General features: G+C 41.5%; 1 protein-coding gene and 1 long non-coding RNA gene across 4 annotated transcripts in view; one reads left to right on the top strand and one right to left on the bottom strand.

Moving 5' to 3' along the window:
- LOC106585673 (ankyrin repeat domain-containing protein 13A) overlaps positions 1–7,001 on the top strand; it is a 38,976-nt gene extending 31,975 nt beyond the window's left edge. For 2 of the 3 annotated variants that reach the window (XM_014172137.2, XM_014172138.2), the window contains exons 8-15: positions 784–865; positions 1,178–1,239; positions 1,449–1,579; positions 2,034–2,191; positions 2,551–2,688; positions 3,075–3,247; positions 3,484–3,548; positions 4,408–7,001. In XM_014172137.2, coding sequence (XP_014027612.1) covers positions 784–865; positions 1,178–1,239; positions 1,449–1,579; positions 2,034–2,191; positions 2,551–2,688; positions 3,075–3,247; positions 3,484–3,548; positions 4,408–4,612 — 1,014 coding nt within the window. In that variant the 3' untranslated portion in view covers positions 4,613–7,001. The remainder of the gene's footprint in view (positions 1–783; positions 866–1,177; positions 1,240–1,448; positions 1,580–2,033; positions 2,192–2,550; positions 2,689–3,074; positions 3,248–3,483; positions 3,549–4,407) is intronic. The other variant, XM_045706753.1, reaches the window with a different exon arrangement.
- A 3,382-nt stretch (positions 7,002–10,383) lies between these two features.
- On the bottom strand, positions 10,384–11,961 carry LOC106585674 (uncharacterized). Its single transcript, XR_001324003.2, has 2 exons — positions 11,446–11,961; positions 10,384–11,135 (listed from the first exon to the last, which is right to left on the bottom strand). It is a non-coding gene; the product is annotated as an uncharacterized lncRNA (long non-coding RNA).
- Between the last annotated feature and the right edge of the window lie 3,005 nt (positions 11,962–14,966).

Raw genomic sequence — 14,966 nt, 5'->3', positions numbered from 1 at the left:
AGTGTGGCAGACATGTTGTTGCCTACTCTTACCACCTGGGGGCGGCCCGTCAGGAAGTCCAGGATCCAGTTGCAGAGGGAGGTGTTTAGTCCCAGTGTCCTTAGCTTAGTGATGAGCTTCGTGGGCACTATGGTGTTGAACGCTGAGCTGTAGTCAATGAACAGCATTCTCACATAGGTGTTCCTTTTGTCTAGGTGAGAAAGGGCAGTGTGGAGTGCGATTGAGATTGCATCATCTGTGGGTCTGTTGGGGCGGTATGCGAATTGGAGTGGGTCTAGGATGTCCGGGAGGATGCTGTTGATCAGCAGTAGAAACAGTAATAAAGCATGCTCCCCACCCCTGTTTTGGTAAAAGGCTGAGGGATGGTGCTGGAGAAATGTAACCCGGATCTCAAATTCATAGACCAAGCTATAGATGTGTTGGACTGACCATCCATGATATCAAAATGATAGTTTTAACCATGATTTGGGGCTATATGGTGTTTGTTTACATTTAAACATTTGAGTAAAACAAGCTTATACTTTGGGTTCTGATGGGGTACGACAGTTGAACTACGCTCATGAGTCATTTTAAAGTTATATTCTTCAAGAATCAATGGGTACGTATCATTAATTTACAAATCCCAAAATTGATGTAGCAACCGCTAACTTCCCCTTTAATTTGACAATATCTACAGTAGATTGACAGCTTTTTTTAAAGGGTCAGTAGTGTTTTTTCCTAGTAGCAGTAAAAGGAAGAATAGTATGCTGTATACTGCATGAGTTGTTTTTCTTTTCATTGCAGGTTTTCACTGTGAACAATGTAAACGTGGTGATCCGGACGAGGACAGAGCATCTCACCGATGAGGAGAAAGCTAGAATAAAAAGTAAGCACTCTATAATTCCTCTAGGTGGAGATAGAGAGACATAACAACAGTTAGGTTGCGTCTGAAATGGCGCCCTATCCCTATATAGTGCACTACTTCTGGTCTACGAGAGATGGTCCTCATCTCAATGTTTAATAAGCTGCGTCTTTAGTCCCAGTGTTACGTCAGCTACACTCTCACAGTTATAATAACCCAGAGAGAGTACACAGATCCAAAATGGCCTGGCTCAGTTTAGGAGCAGACTTGTTGGAGACCAGCGCTGTGTCTGACACCATAACGCATTGTCTATTGTCTCTTTTTTTTGTCTTCTAGGTGAGAGGAATGTTCTGGAGTCTCTTCTTGGGACTGTGGAGCAGCAGATAAGCGCTCAAGGGGTAAGAGATCAGTACACCAGGATTTGAGGTTATGGAGGATTATCTCATCTAATTGTTTTATTACTTTGCTACATAAACAGAATTTTACTTGCCTTTTTGACTTCAATAAGAACGCTTCGTCTTGGTTCGTGTTGGCTTCAATGAGAACACTCAACTTGGTTTGTAATGGGTTCAATAAGAACGCTCAACTCTGTTCATATTGTGGATAGGACCTCACTCTGGAGTACGCAACACCCACCAACCCCACCGCCATCACACCAGAGGAGTACTTTGACCCTGAGTTTGACCTTGAAGACAGAGACATTGGCCGGCCCATTGAACTCACCATCCGAACCCAGAAGTAAGAAAATGATGCTGCAAAGCAACAGAGAGAACAAGGCTTTTTCATCAATATTCATGTCATCAGAAGTCTTGATTGTTTTTATAATGGTTTCCCTCAGTTCATATAAAGGTGTTGGTGTCTAGGTTTTAGCATAAGGGTGGTTGTATTGAGATGGGACTACATTGCAGTTCAGTTGAACTACAAATCATCAGATCTACAAATCACCCTGCATCCCAAATAACTACTCATGATGTGATTAAGATTAGTCATTCTTCACCTGCCCTTGCTCAGCTGATCCCTCAAACAGGATGACAGTATATTCTGGGTTGTATTCATTAGGCACCAAACCCCAAAAAAACTGACTGAAACAGGGAGAGACGACCTGAACTTGTCCAATAACAATGTTTTAGTTTTTCGTTGCAAAAAGTATTGCTACGGTGTGCACTAATGAATATGACCCTGATATGTCCAGGTTCAAGGGCACATTGTGGATGAGCGAGGAACACCCTCTCTCCCTGGTGGAGCAGGTCACCCCTATCATCGATCTCATGGCCCGGACCAGCAGCCACTTCGCCCGGCTACGGGATTTTGTCACCCTCAAGTTCCCTCCAGGGTTCCCTGTAAAAATAGGTACAGTTACACCTCTGTGGAAGAGTGAAGAAATGAGAATGTTTACACAAAATGCTTGGGCGACATAGCTCACTCAAACACTAAAGATCTGGGGCCAACTGAATGGAGCATCTCAGGAGTGCTGATCTAGGATCAGGCACCCCCGTTCATGTTATCTTATTCTATGTGAACTATAAAGCAAAACTGACCCTAAATCAGCACTCATACTCTGACACGCTTGATAAATACGGCCCCTGATTGAGAAAAACTGCACACACACATACTCACCAAGTACCACTATGAAAGGCTCACCATAGAGGCATTTGCTTTTAAATAACGGGATGCATAAAGGTTATCCGTCATTGTTTCCTCTCACACAGAGATTCCCCTGTTCCACGTGCTCAACGCTCGCATTTCATTTGGTGGTGTCAACAAATGCAGTACGTGCGAACCCCTGGACACGCCACCCTCGGCTGCCACGCCCACACCCTCAGAGGAGGACGGCGGTGAAGCTGCAGGTAGGCACACTCATTCCGCTGACCTGGGTGAAGTGACCGCGGCATTCATTCCCATGGGTTATTATGAACACATTTCTCAAATTAATTTTTTCAGTTGCTTCTGACAGATGAACAATAAATATGACTGTTTGGCGGCAGGTAGTCTAGCGGTTAAGAGCGTTGGGCCAGTAACCAAAAGTTTGCTGGTTCGAATCCCAAAGCCGACTAGGTGAAAACTTTGTTGATGTGTCCTTGTGCAATGCACTTAACCCTATTGCTCCTGTAAGTCGCTCTGGATAAGAGTGTCTGCTAAATTTATGAAAATATATCCATATCAATTTCATTAGAAATGTCGATATTGACAGCTTACCAATAATAACAACATTCTCTATTTCTGTTCCCTCCAGTTCCCCCTCTATTCCAGGTGTGTCCCTCTGTATTTGAGGTGCCTGCACACTACCGCCACAGAGGAGCAGGGGGCGGCAGCCGCCACATGCCCGTATCCAACCACGACGAGGAGCTACTGCAGTACGCCATCCACCAGAGTCTGCTGGAGTCCGGTGGTGGAGACCCGGAACAGGTCTGAGACGCCACACACACTCCCCGTCAGGTCCTCTTGCTCTCACAGACTCCTCCGCCTCACTTCTCATCTTTTTGACCTGGGGTCTGTGTCTGTTCAGGAGGCCACAATATTACAAAACAGATTGTGTAGAACTGATATAATATGGAATTATGTCCGTTACATTTATACCAGTTCTATCTGCGACGTGCCAAGCATTTTACCTTACCTACTCCACCCTTTATTTTGTCCTCTAGGAAGTGACCTGGGAAGATGCCAATGGGGACCTCACGGACCCTATGCTCAGTAGCCAGAGTGACAGGTAAATCAAATTGTATTGGTCGTGTACACATATTTTTCTAATGTTGTTGCAGGTGCAGCGAAATGCTTATGTTTCTAGCTCCAACAGTGCCGTAATACCTAACAATATAAAACAATACACACAAATCAACAAAATACAAAGAAAGAAATTAAGAAATATCAGAACGAGGTGTGTGTGTGTGTGTGTGTGTGTGTGTGTGTGTGTGTGTGTGTGTGTGTGTGTGTGTGTGTGTGTGTGTGTGTGTGTGTGTGTGTGTGTGTGTGTGTGTGTGTGTGTGTGTGTAGAAAGTATGGACAGTATATGAATAGAAAAGGTGTGTACAGCAGTAGTTATATAGGATGAGCCATCAACAGAATACAGTATATACTGTACATATAAAGTGGGTAAAACAGTATGTAAACATCATTAAAGTGACCAGTGTTCCATGACTCTGTACATAGGGCAGCAGTCTCTAAGGTGCATGGTAGAGTACCGGGTGGTAGCCAGGTAGTAACAGTGACTAAGTTTAGGGCAGGTATTCACAAAGTATTCATGCACATCATTGGCTACACTATTCACTTTTGCCCAAAGTGACTTTCAATTAGCACATATATTTAGAATATAACCCACGGGCCCATGTTTTGGGAATCAAACCCACAGACCTGGTATTTCAAGCACGTGTCCAAACAACTTAGCATTAAAAGCTACATTTTCTCAGCTTAGCTGAGGTATGGTCGGGTGTGCAGTATGTGGTTAGGTGCTTTAGAAAGGAAGTTGGTAGTTATTGACGATGGACAACTGTCGTCCAGGAAAGAAACATTCCAAGCCTTTCTTCCCTTTCTGATACCAACACCTGATCCCTCCTCCACTGTTGTTTCAGAAGCATCACAGAGGGGGCGCTGGTGGACTTGGGAGACACCACATCGAGTCCGGCCAGCTCAAGCACCTCGACCTCCAGCCCCGACATGGACCTGCGCATGGCCATGGAGCTGTCGGCCCAGGCCCAAGCCAAGGAGGAGAGGAGGAGGAAGGAGGAAGTGGAGGAGCTGGAGAGGATATTGCAGCTCTCGCTCACAGAGAAGTAAAAAGAGGAAAATATGAGGGTGAAAAAGGGTTATTAAGACCACGCCTTGAAATACCTGCATGAACTATTTATAAATCAAGAAGCGGCCACCATCACACCCCCTCCCAATCCAACCCCCACACCCCCCCTCTTCCACTGCAATCCACCATGACACCGGCAAAACCTCCATGTAACAACATTGTCATTAACAGAACCATCTGTATTTAATACATTGATAACTATTTTTGTTTAAAAAACATCAACAAATATGTTGCTATATTTGTATTTCTATATAACACTTAGGCTCTGTCTCAAAAGTGTACACGCTGTCAAATCCTTGATTCCTCCTGTCCTTTTAAGAGTCATAGCCACTCCTCTCCCGAAGAGGAATCCATGTATTCTTTGAGATTATTTTGGGAACTGTTTCATTTCACTGGAGTGTCAGGGTTGCAACCTGTGATTTGAATTAGTTGGGTGTTGCCAAGAGTGGGTTAAACCTGTGGCAGGTAGCACAGGAGGCTGGTGAGGGTAGGACAGATGACAATAATGGCTGGAATGGAATCAAAGACAAGGAAACCACGTTTGATGTGTTTAATACCGTTCCATTGATTCCATTCCAGCCATTGCAATGCGACCGTCCTCCCCAATTAAGGTGCCACCAGCCGCTTGTGGCTGTTAGCTGCTTTAGTTGTGGCTCTGGAAGGTTGTTCTTTCAGAGCTCTGGGTCATGTCCATGAGGCACCAAACAGAAGCAAGCTGACTGAAACAGGTAGGGACTAGCTGCCCTATTATGAATATGACTCTGGGAATGGAACTCCAGTGTTCACACAGCCATTTGACAGATTGAATATCTCAGGGTTCCATTGTTCTACAGTTCCTTTTCTTTGAAACTATAGTGAAAGTGCAGTATATTAGTTTATTGTAGACACATCGAATGCAGTTTTCTGGTCATCGATTAGGATTTTTTCTACTTTGAACAGGATGGCATCAAACAGTATGACTTGGTGGGGCTGCCGTCCATTTTTCTTGTTTGCCTGACACTGCATAACTTGGGTCTTTTTCAATCAAAACCTGTAATTCCTGGGAAAAGACAAAAGTAAGATTCTTCTTGTGCTGCAGGAATTCATGTTTTGTATTTGTGTTGTAATTGACAGTGTGAAAATGAACATGATAATTCAAACATGCACAAGAAGACGGAGGTTCTTGACTTGCACCAGAAACCAGGTGTTATTAAATAGGTTGTTATTTTGGAGGGGGTCCGTCTTGTTGGCCATCACCAATGGTCACTGAGCACCGTTAAGCATCAGCACCACAACTCAACAAAGCAATAGCAGAAGCCACTGTGCCTACCTGTAGTGGATGATAAAGTAGCATACACATGGTTCAGAGGCACTCGCAAGCAACCAGGGTCCAAACATGGATCATTGGCGGCTATCCATTGGCGGGGACATTTTTTGTCCCTTAAATATAGAAGAATATGGCCATCAGACCTCAAACACAACAGGGTTCTAAGGACTGCTGTTAGGGCTCTTTTTCTCTTGCAACTACAGACCAACCTGTGGACTGAGTGACGTGCGAGAGATCTGAGATCAAACATGGATGCCAGCTCAGTGTAGCATCATTATTTTGTACTGAAGGGAGCATTTCCTAGTCTGGGTACCAGTCAATGCCTTTGGCACATGACATAGAGTACAAAGAGTTGAATGTTATCTAAACAGAGACTGGCAACCAGGCTAAGCATTCCCCTCTCACATGTCCAATTCTAAATGGACCCCTAGACCCTACCTATGCTCTTGTACAGATCTGATAAGATTTGACAGGTGTATGCGATATGGTAATACGTCTACCTTTTCCTCTGATGGGCCATTTTCACTATATTGCAGATCTCCACAATAGGGCATAGTAGGGTCTAGGGATCCATTTGGGCTTAGGCCACAGACATGATTGGTTTTGGGGGGGGGGTCAGTGTTATAATGCCACTCAGGCCAGACCTACTAAAGACACCAGAGAACATTTGAAAGGTCTCATCTTTAAAGCTGTGATCAAGGGGCTTCAAAAATGTTTCCTATCCAGTGGTGTTGGTGGATAAAAAAGGAATTAACCATTGTAGTTAATTACAATGATAACCAACAGCACTTTGGACATGTTTCTGATGCATCGCTTCGTCTGTTCTGTTTTCTGGGGGCTAGAACTCTAAATAGCTAATGATCAAATTGCCAAACCGTAGGACAGCCTCTAATGTACCAGGGTTCGCTTTGATTAGATTTCTTGGGAAAAGTCTTTGTCCTGCTTTATTTGCTAGCAGGTAAGCTTATTTTTTAACATGTTAATAAGAATTTGTGAAAACATTTGTAAATTGTGATGTTGGTTTAAAAATGTTTTCTTTCATCAATAAATGCACTTTATTTAAATTTGGGTGAACTGCGGCTGATTCTGTTACAAGTAAGTCTGCTTCTTGCTAAGATAAACAGCAGATGGCACAAACCTATTCATTGTTCAGATCACAAAAGCACAATCCTTAATTAGTTTTTTAGACAAATGCCTGCTCTGATCATTAACCATTCAATGACTGTAGCTGTACATTTCACAGATTTTAAACACTGGATTAATATGTCACAGCAATTTCCTGTGCATTGTTTCATCAATAATCATTGGTATATACTTTATGGTTGGATTACCCTATAGATCTATGAATTAATGGTATGTTTTATTGGGCTAAATATAGTAACTGGCTTCATTCAAATCCTGACATCTGCTCCATGTATCCACACTGACAAATTAGAGCGTCTGGACTGTTTACAGTAATTCAATTGGATGCCATAAGAATATTATGGCGGATATACAGTACGGTACATGAGCACTATATTGTGTAGAAGGAATCAACTCTGAAAATGGAATTGAAAATTCTATTGGCCCTCTTCATGAACTAAGAGTGATTTCATAATCAAACATCTGTCATCTTTCCAGATTTCACATGGAAAACCAAAATTATAGACACAAAATTGGCAACAAGGGATAAACAAATTTTCCAATGGTTTTGATGTCTTTTCCAAATATTCTTATTCATTATGGATTTTTAGTACAATTTGACATTTCAGTCGAGGGATCTATGGTTTGGGGTAGATTTTCATTTTAGATGCTTATAGAAAAATGCTGTCACCTTTTCTGTCACCTGATGTGTTATTGATCCCTTGTAATTTTGACTGGCATGTGAGTGAGTGCCATTTGGGAATCTCTTTGAAAACAACAGCTACATCAGGGCGTCTTACGTGCTTTCAGCATTATGTAACCGGTCTCACTTTTATCTGCTGCAACACTTAGATGTAGTCCGGGATCTTAAGCATAAAAAATGTGTAACATATTCTATGAATTTGATTATAATGATTTTTTGGCAGTACATAACATACTTTTAGTCATGTAGTGTTTGTGGACACCTGCTTGTCGTACATCTCCTTCCAAAATCATGGGTATTAATATGGAGTTGGTCCCCCCTTTGCTGCTATAACAGCCTTCACTCTTCTGGGAAGGCTTTCCACTAGATGTTGGAACATTGCTGTGGGGACTTACTTCCATTCAGCCACAAGAGCATTAGTGATGTCGGGCACTGATGTTGAGCGATTAGGCCTTGCTCGCAATTGGCGTTCCAATTAATCCAAAAGATGTTCGATGGGGTTGAGGTCAGGGCTCTGTGCAGGCCAGTCAAGTTCTTCCACATCGATCTCGACAAACCATTTCTGTATGGACCTCGCTTTGTGTACAGGGGCATTATCATTCTGAAACAGGAACGGGCCTTCCCCAAACTGTTGCCACAAAGTTGGAAGCACAGAATCATCTAGAATGTCATTGTATGCTGTAGTGTTACGATTTCCTTTCACTTGAACTAAGGGGTCTAGCCCGAACCATGAAAAATAGCCCCAGACCATTATTCCTCCTCCACCAAACTTTACAGTTGGCACAATGCATTCGGGTAGGTAGCGTTCTCCTGGCATCCGCCAAACTCAGATTCGTCCATCGGACTGCCAGATGATGAAGCATGATTCATCACTTCACAGAATGCTTTTCCACTGCTCCAGATTCCAATGGCGGCAAGCTTTACACCACTCCAGCTGACGCTTGGCATTGGGCATGGTGATCTTAGGCTTGTGTGCGGTTGCTCGGCCATGGAAACCCATTTCAGGAAGCTCCCGACGAACAGTTCTTGTGCTGACGTTGCCTCCAGAGGCAGTTTGGAACTCAGCAGTGAGTGTTGCAACCGAGTCCAGACGATTTTTACACATTTCAGCACTCTGCATTCCCGTTGTGTGAGTTTGTCTGGCCTACCACTTTGCGGCTGAGCCGTTGTTGCTCCTAGACCTTTCCACTTCAGAATAACATTACTTACAGTTGACCGGGGCCATTCTACTGCCAATGTTTGTCTATGGAGATTGTATGCCTGTGTGCTCGAGTTTATATACCTGTCAGCAACGGGTGTGGCCGAAATGGCCGAATCCACTCATTTGAAAGGGTGTCCACATACTTTTGTATATATAGTGTAGCTTAATTTATCAGTCTCCCATTTCTTCAGTTGTGTTGTGTGCAAATGACCCAAATTATTGAGTAACACTTTATAATATATGAATTATCCATTATACATGTTTATATATTTTAAATGCTTATGAATATTAATAATGCTTAGGTTATAAGTTTCTAAATGTTAACAAATAATTAAAGTTATTTAATAATAGTTTATAGTTAGACATGATTGAGCTAAAGCATTTGGGATTAAAGCTTCTGCCAAAGTGCATACATAAAAAAAAGTTAATTCTGTACAAAAATAAATCTGGTTTCAGGTTTGAGAAATGTGCACTGAAACAAGTGTAAATGTGAATGAGAGAGGGCAGACATAAACAGCTTGGGGGCATGCCACTCAACACAGCCTCTTCACGCATTTGATCACCACACGAATTTGTGTGTTGTGCATTAGCACTCTTGATGGGAACACTCATCAATGAGCATCAGACTTCTGTTTGTTTAGTGAATGTAATGACAAATATGTTAAAGAGGCTGATTGAACTTATCACTTTAATCCATAGTCATGGAAACAGAGTGATCTGCTGGATCTGGGCCCATATTTATAATGCTTGTCAGAGGAGGAGTTCTGATCTAAGATCATGCCCCAATCAACGTGGGCTTGTGCCTTACGCTGGGGAGGGATCTACACTCCCCAGATCAACGTATGATTACCAAAGCATGAAGAATTACTGTTGCTTCTACACTGATAAACATTGATCATAAAGTTACTGGTCCCCTCCCCATGTCAAACACTTGGATTCAGGAGGCAGGACTATTGAGGTGATAGGATGACATCACCCTAACTCTTACCTCAACTCCATCGAACACCTTTGGGATGAATTGTAACGCCAATAGGGAGCCAGGAATAATCGCCCAACCTCACTAATACTCTTGTGGCTGAATGGAAGCAATGTTCCAACGTCTAGTGGAAAGCCTTCCCAGAAGATTGGAGGCTGTTGTAGCAGCAAAGGGGGGACCAACTCATTATTAACGCCTAGGATTTTGGAATGAGATGTTCGACAAGCAGGTGTCCACATACCTTTGGTTACATATGGCTCAGTTGGTAGAGCATGGCACTTGCAACGCCAGGGTTGTGGGTTCGATTCCCACAGGGAAGTAGTAAGAATGAAAGTGTATGCATTCACTAAGTCGCTTTGCATAAGAGCATCTGCTTAATGACTAAAATGTAAAATGTAGTAAATCATTCATGTCACTCAAAACACACACACGGTCAACCCAATGTATGTTAGTTTTTTTTTATCATGTTTTTTTTTACTTCAGTAGTACCTTGTGGTGGGGCATTTTAATAATACTCCAATATATCAGGGTAAATAAGCAAAAATATAAATAATATAAGACAAATATAAACAATACATTCAAATTCCATTAAACGATGACAGCAGCAGGAATATTAAGTTACCTTAACAAAAAATATTAAATAATCATATAAATTAACATTTTATATGGCCTAATCAAGACACACGGGGCGACAAGTAGCCTAGTGGTTAGAGAGTAACCGAAAGGTTGCAAGATCGAATCCCCGAGCCGTTCTGCCCCTGAACAAGGCAGTTAACCCACTGTTCCTAGGCGTCATTGAAAATAAGACTTTGTTCTTTACTGACTTGCCTATTTAAATAAAACACAACATCCCACAGGGCACAGACATCAACATCTATTTCACATTGGATCAATGGAAACAACATTAATTCAACCAGGGTAGTGTATACTGGAGAGAAAAAAACTAAGATGAATAAGGTTTATATAAAAATTCGGGACCCCCGTGCCTAATGTCTAACATTCCAGTTTATCAGACAGATATGCGTAGACTAAGGTTTTTTGATTGTTGATTCCCTTGATTGTTGATTCCCTTGGATCCAGTCGGACAGCATGACGTTGCTGTACACTGCTTCACCGGCGATGCAATGGTTTATACACACAAACTGCCATGACAATCATCACCACCAGCAGGATAGATAAGACGCTAATAAGTACAACTGCAATAGGAAAAAAAATACAATGTTACAAGCACATACATGAGAGATTTTAGACCATTCGTTGCGGCTCCGCCCTCTCACGAGAACACATCGCAAATAAAGAACTACAGGTTAGGATGACTTAGCTGAAAAAACATGGCACTAATAGGCTTCAATTTACATTAAAATAACTAAATCAAGGTTGCATACGTCTACACACGTTATTTAGAAGATAAGCCTACGTTCTTATTTTATTGCCAACAGGTGCGCCCCTGTTGTCTAGGAACACGGGCCTGCAATAGGCTACACATTAACCCGCATAAAACCTTACCCAAATTTTGATTCTGTAGGACTACATACGGCCTTTCATTTAGTTTAGAGTCACCTAGTTGTCCGTTCCCGTTCACAAACGCGCCAAAGGATAGAAAATACAGAATTAGGCTTTGTCGACTAGGATACCACATGATTATGCGAGTGAGAAAATAAGCTTCCACTTTCGCAGCATAATAATAACAAAGACAATCCAGTATGAAGATGGACAGAAACTGATTCTCCAATACAACATCCCCGATCACGCTGCTAGGTGACGTCATGGTGACGTTGGCTAGCTAAGATCATGCGCAGAAACTCGTCATCGGGTCTAACGATCGTCTCGCGCAGAACTGCGTATGTGCAGACAGTCAAATCGAAGGCGATCCTTTGATATAAAGTTGTTTTTCACGAAAATGAAAACCTTTCAGTTTATCACTTTCACAAGGTTGGAGTAATAACATGTTCAGCTACTTAAGAAATTGGCCCGAATCTCGGTTGTGCCTTTAGATTTTGAGAAAATTAACAACCAAGGAATAATTTTTCACTTCTCTCATTGGCTTCTCAAACCCCATACTCCGGACTGGTCTGCCCATTGAGATGTCTGTCTGCAGAGTCCAAGTGGCCAGGTTTGATTCGCAAGCGTTCCCGGAAGTTTCGCGACACCCTCGTGATATCACATTAGCCTGCACTGGGTGCTAAAGCTGCCAGGTAGTTCTAAAAATAAACAGTCTCTACGCCGCAGTATTTCAGTTTCATATCAATCTATCACTCAGCGTCATCTAGTCTAGTGATTGTACTCGGTTACTTATTTAATTAGGCCTACAGTGTGATTTGAGGATAATATATTTTTTAACTTCATTGTGATTTTATCTGGTACTGATTAGGGAATTATGTAGAGGAGGGTTATCGTATAGAATATAAAGTGTGTGTTACTCTTTCGGTATTTTGTTCTCGGTTCTCTTATATTAGGAATTTTATAGCCTAATAAACATCTGGTAAGGAAAGAAAACAATTCAGTTCTTATAGTGCATATATAAGTCATTACTTTCCCTACATTCCTGAAATGTCAAAGAGCAATGGGGTAAAGTTATAAAGGTTAAGATGCTTGGGGTTATAGAGACTTACATCATTACTGTGCATGACTGATGTATTTGGCCTTTACCACATCATCTGTTGCCACGAGTAAAGTACATGTACCAATACAAACACTATATTCTTGTAATGAGCCCCAGAAGCATAATTGTTTCTGGAAAGTGTCTCTACCAAATAGAGCTGGAAATAAATGTGGAGGCTTCCTGGCCCCATAAATCATCACCGCAACAAGGAACCTGTAGGGAAACCGAAAACGAAGCACTGTGGAACTAGACTTCTCCACCAGTGATTTTGTGCTTGGGGTAAGATGGGAGGGAGAAGGTATTGTTCAGAGGCCAACGAGTTGGTGGGTTGATGTTACATTTTGCAAGGATGGGTGATCGAGGCAATTATACATTATGCTTGCTCTCTCGCTCTCGCTCTCTCTCTCCCTCCCTCTCTATGTTGTTTGTTGTTGCTTAGGAGGTTTGACCGATGAGAAGGCATGCAATCAGGCTCTGGACCAAATGATCCATTTGTAAGCAATCACGGGCACATGTAGTAGGTTCCATCAATTGTCCGATCTCTGTTTTTGTCTTTAATGTTGTTATTTTTCTATCTTTGGAACATGAACTTAGATCCCAGGTTAACGTTGTATCTTTATTCTTCCCTAAACAGCAGATGGTTCATCTACTCTGTATTTGCGCCTCATATTGATTGACACCCTTGAAATGAAACATGACAGATTGCATAGTGGTAGCCTAGAGGTTAGAAAGGCAGGCCTGCAATTAGAGGGTTGCTACTTCGAATAGCAAAATCGAATCCCTGATCTGAAAATGACAAGAGACAAAATATTCCCCTTCTTGTTTGTCATATTATACATTATACACTGAGGGTGTCTGCCTTTTGTCTAACATTGTGGCAAGCTGTGTAGTTCCTTTGGTGCCAGTGTAGTCCTTACATTTCTCTGCAGCGTTTCTTCACACACTGAAGTAATAAGCAGATGGTAATATAGGAGCAGCCATTGAGCCAGCGCTCCTTTCATGTCTCTTCTGCAGGTCTGTTTGAGATACAACTCTACTGCAACGGCCCACACAAAGGGCTTTGATGTGTGGCGCTCAGCTCCCCTATGTAGAAATACCCAAATGAGGAATTGTGTAAACAAACCCATTGATATTCTGTTCTCCTCATACCAGAGGACCTTGACGCGATCAAGGTCCTCTGGGGCAGGGGGGAGTTGTTCTGTTTAATAAAACATTTAATTAAAACCATTTGAGGCCGTTCTATTCCGTTGTATGTTGATGATTTCTGGATATTGCAAATCAGGCTTTTAATTAGAATCGCTCATTAGGGTGTACAGCGACGGCAACCACAATGACATGAGAAGGACAGCTATCTATAATGGACACCCTGCCTCGGCACACGTTCAGCTCTGAACATTTACTTACGTTTACTGTTTCTGTCAAGTTGAACAGCAGCAAGCGATCAAATCATGGTTTTGTTGTTATAAAAAAAATACAATATATAGTAATGGTAAGAAGAAGACGAAGAAGAACAAAGTGGACAAAAAGCACAAGGATGTAATACATATGTTTATATATATATATATATATATTTTTTTTTTACTTCTCATTACATGTATACGATAACATTTGCTGCCACATCCTACAAATACAAGGACCTCCATGCTTCCTTTTCTATTTAGAAAGATGGACCGAAATCACAAAACATTCCAAATATTAAATAGCATAATTAAAACGGCTCATCACATTATTCTCTGAAGATAAATCTTTGATTTGGGATTGAGTAACAGTTCAAACAGTCTTATCAAATAGAGAGACAATAAAAGTGTTTTAGTTTTTTGGTCGGGAGAGGCCAAATATCAATACATATTATATAATGCTTTGACCTATCTACAATATTTACGCAGATTTAAGGCAGAAAACACTGGAAGTTGTTTATCCCAACAACAAACACTTGGGGGAAAATATTTTGTAGTCTCTTTGTAACTGATATTTATTAAGACACTGGTAAAATGGGTACCAACTGGTTCAAAAGAATTGGGAAAGGCTCAGAAACCAAATGCATAACAATAATTATGTAATTATCATTTCACCTACATTTCCAAGTAAATTCCAGGTAAATAAAGGACTATGAAATAAAGCATAACCAAAAATGAAATACTTTTAGCAGCTTATTTGGTCTCATCTGCTAACTGCATTATTTGAGGTAGGCCTAATCCTTTTAACTTGCATGTTGGCGAGGAACTATTGTTGGTTAAAATCCATTGAAAAAACGTTTAAGACATCAACCATTTGTCAGCCGCACAGTATAACTTGTTTTACTTATCACACATAACAAATTACATTATCTGTATGAAAAACAGTTATTCACATGTATATTAATACATATTTTTGGTTATTCATCTTATTGAACCAATACTCTTCAAAAATATCCCCTGCGTTTTAT

Source organism: Salmo salar, chromosome ssa24 (genome assembly GCF_905237065.1).
Source record: "Salmo salar chromosome ssa24, Ssal_v3.1, whole genome shotgun sequence".
Taxonomy (NCBI): domain Eukaryota; kingdom Metazoa; phylum Chordata; class Actinopteri; order Salmoniformes; family Salmonidae; genus Salmo; species Salmo salar.
This window is presented reverse-complemented; position numbering and strand designations above follow the sequence as displayed.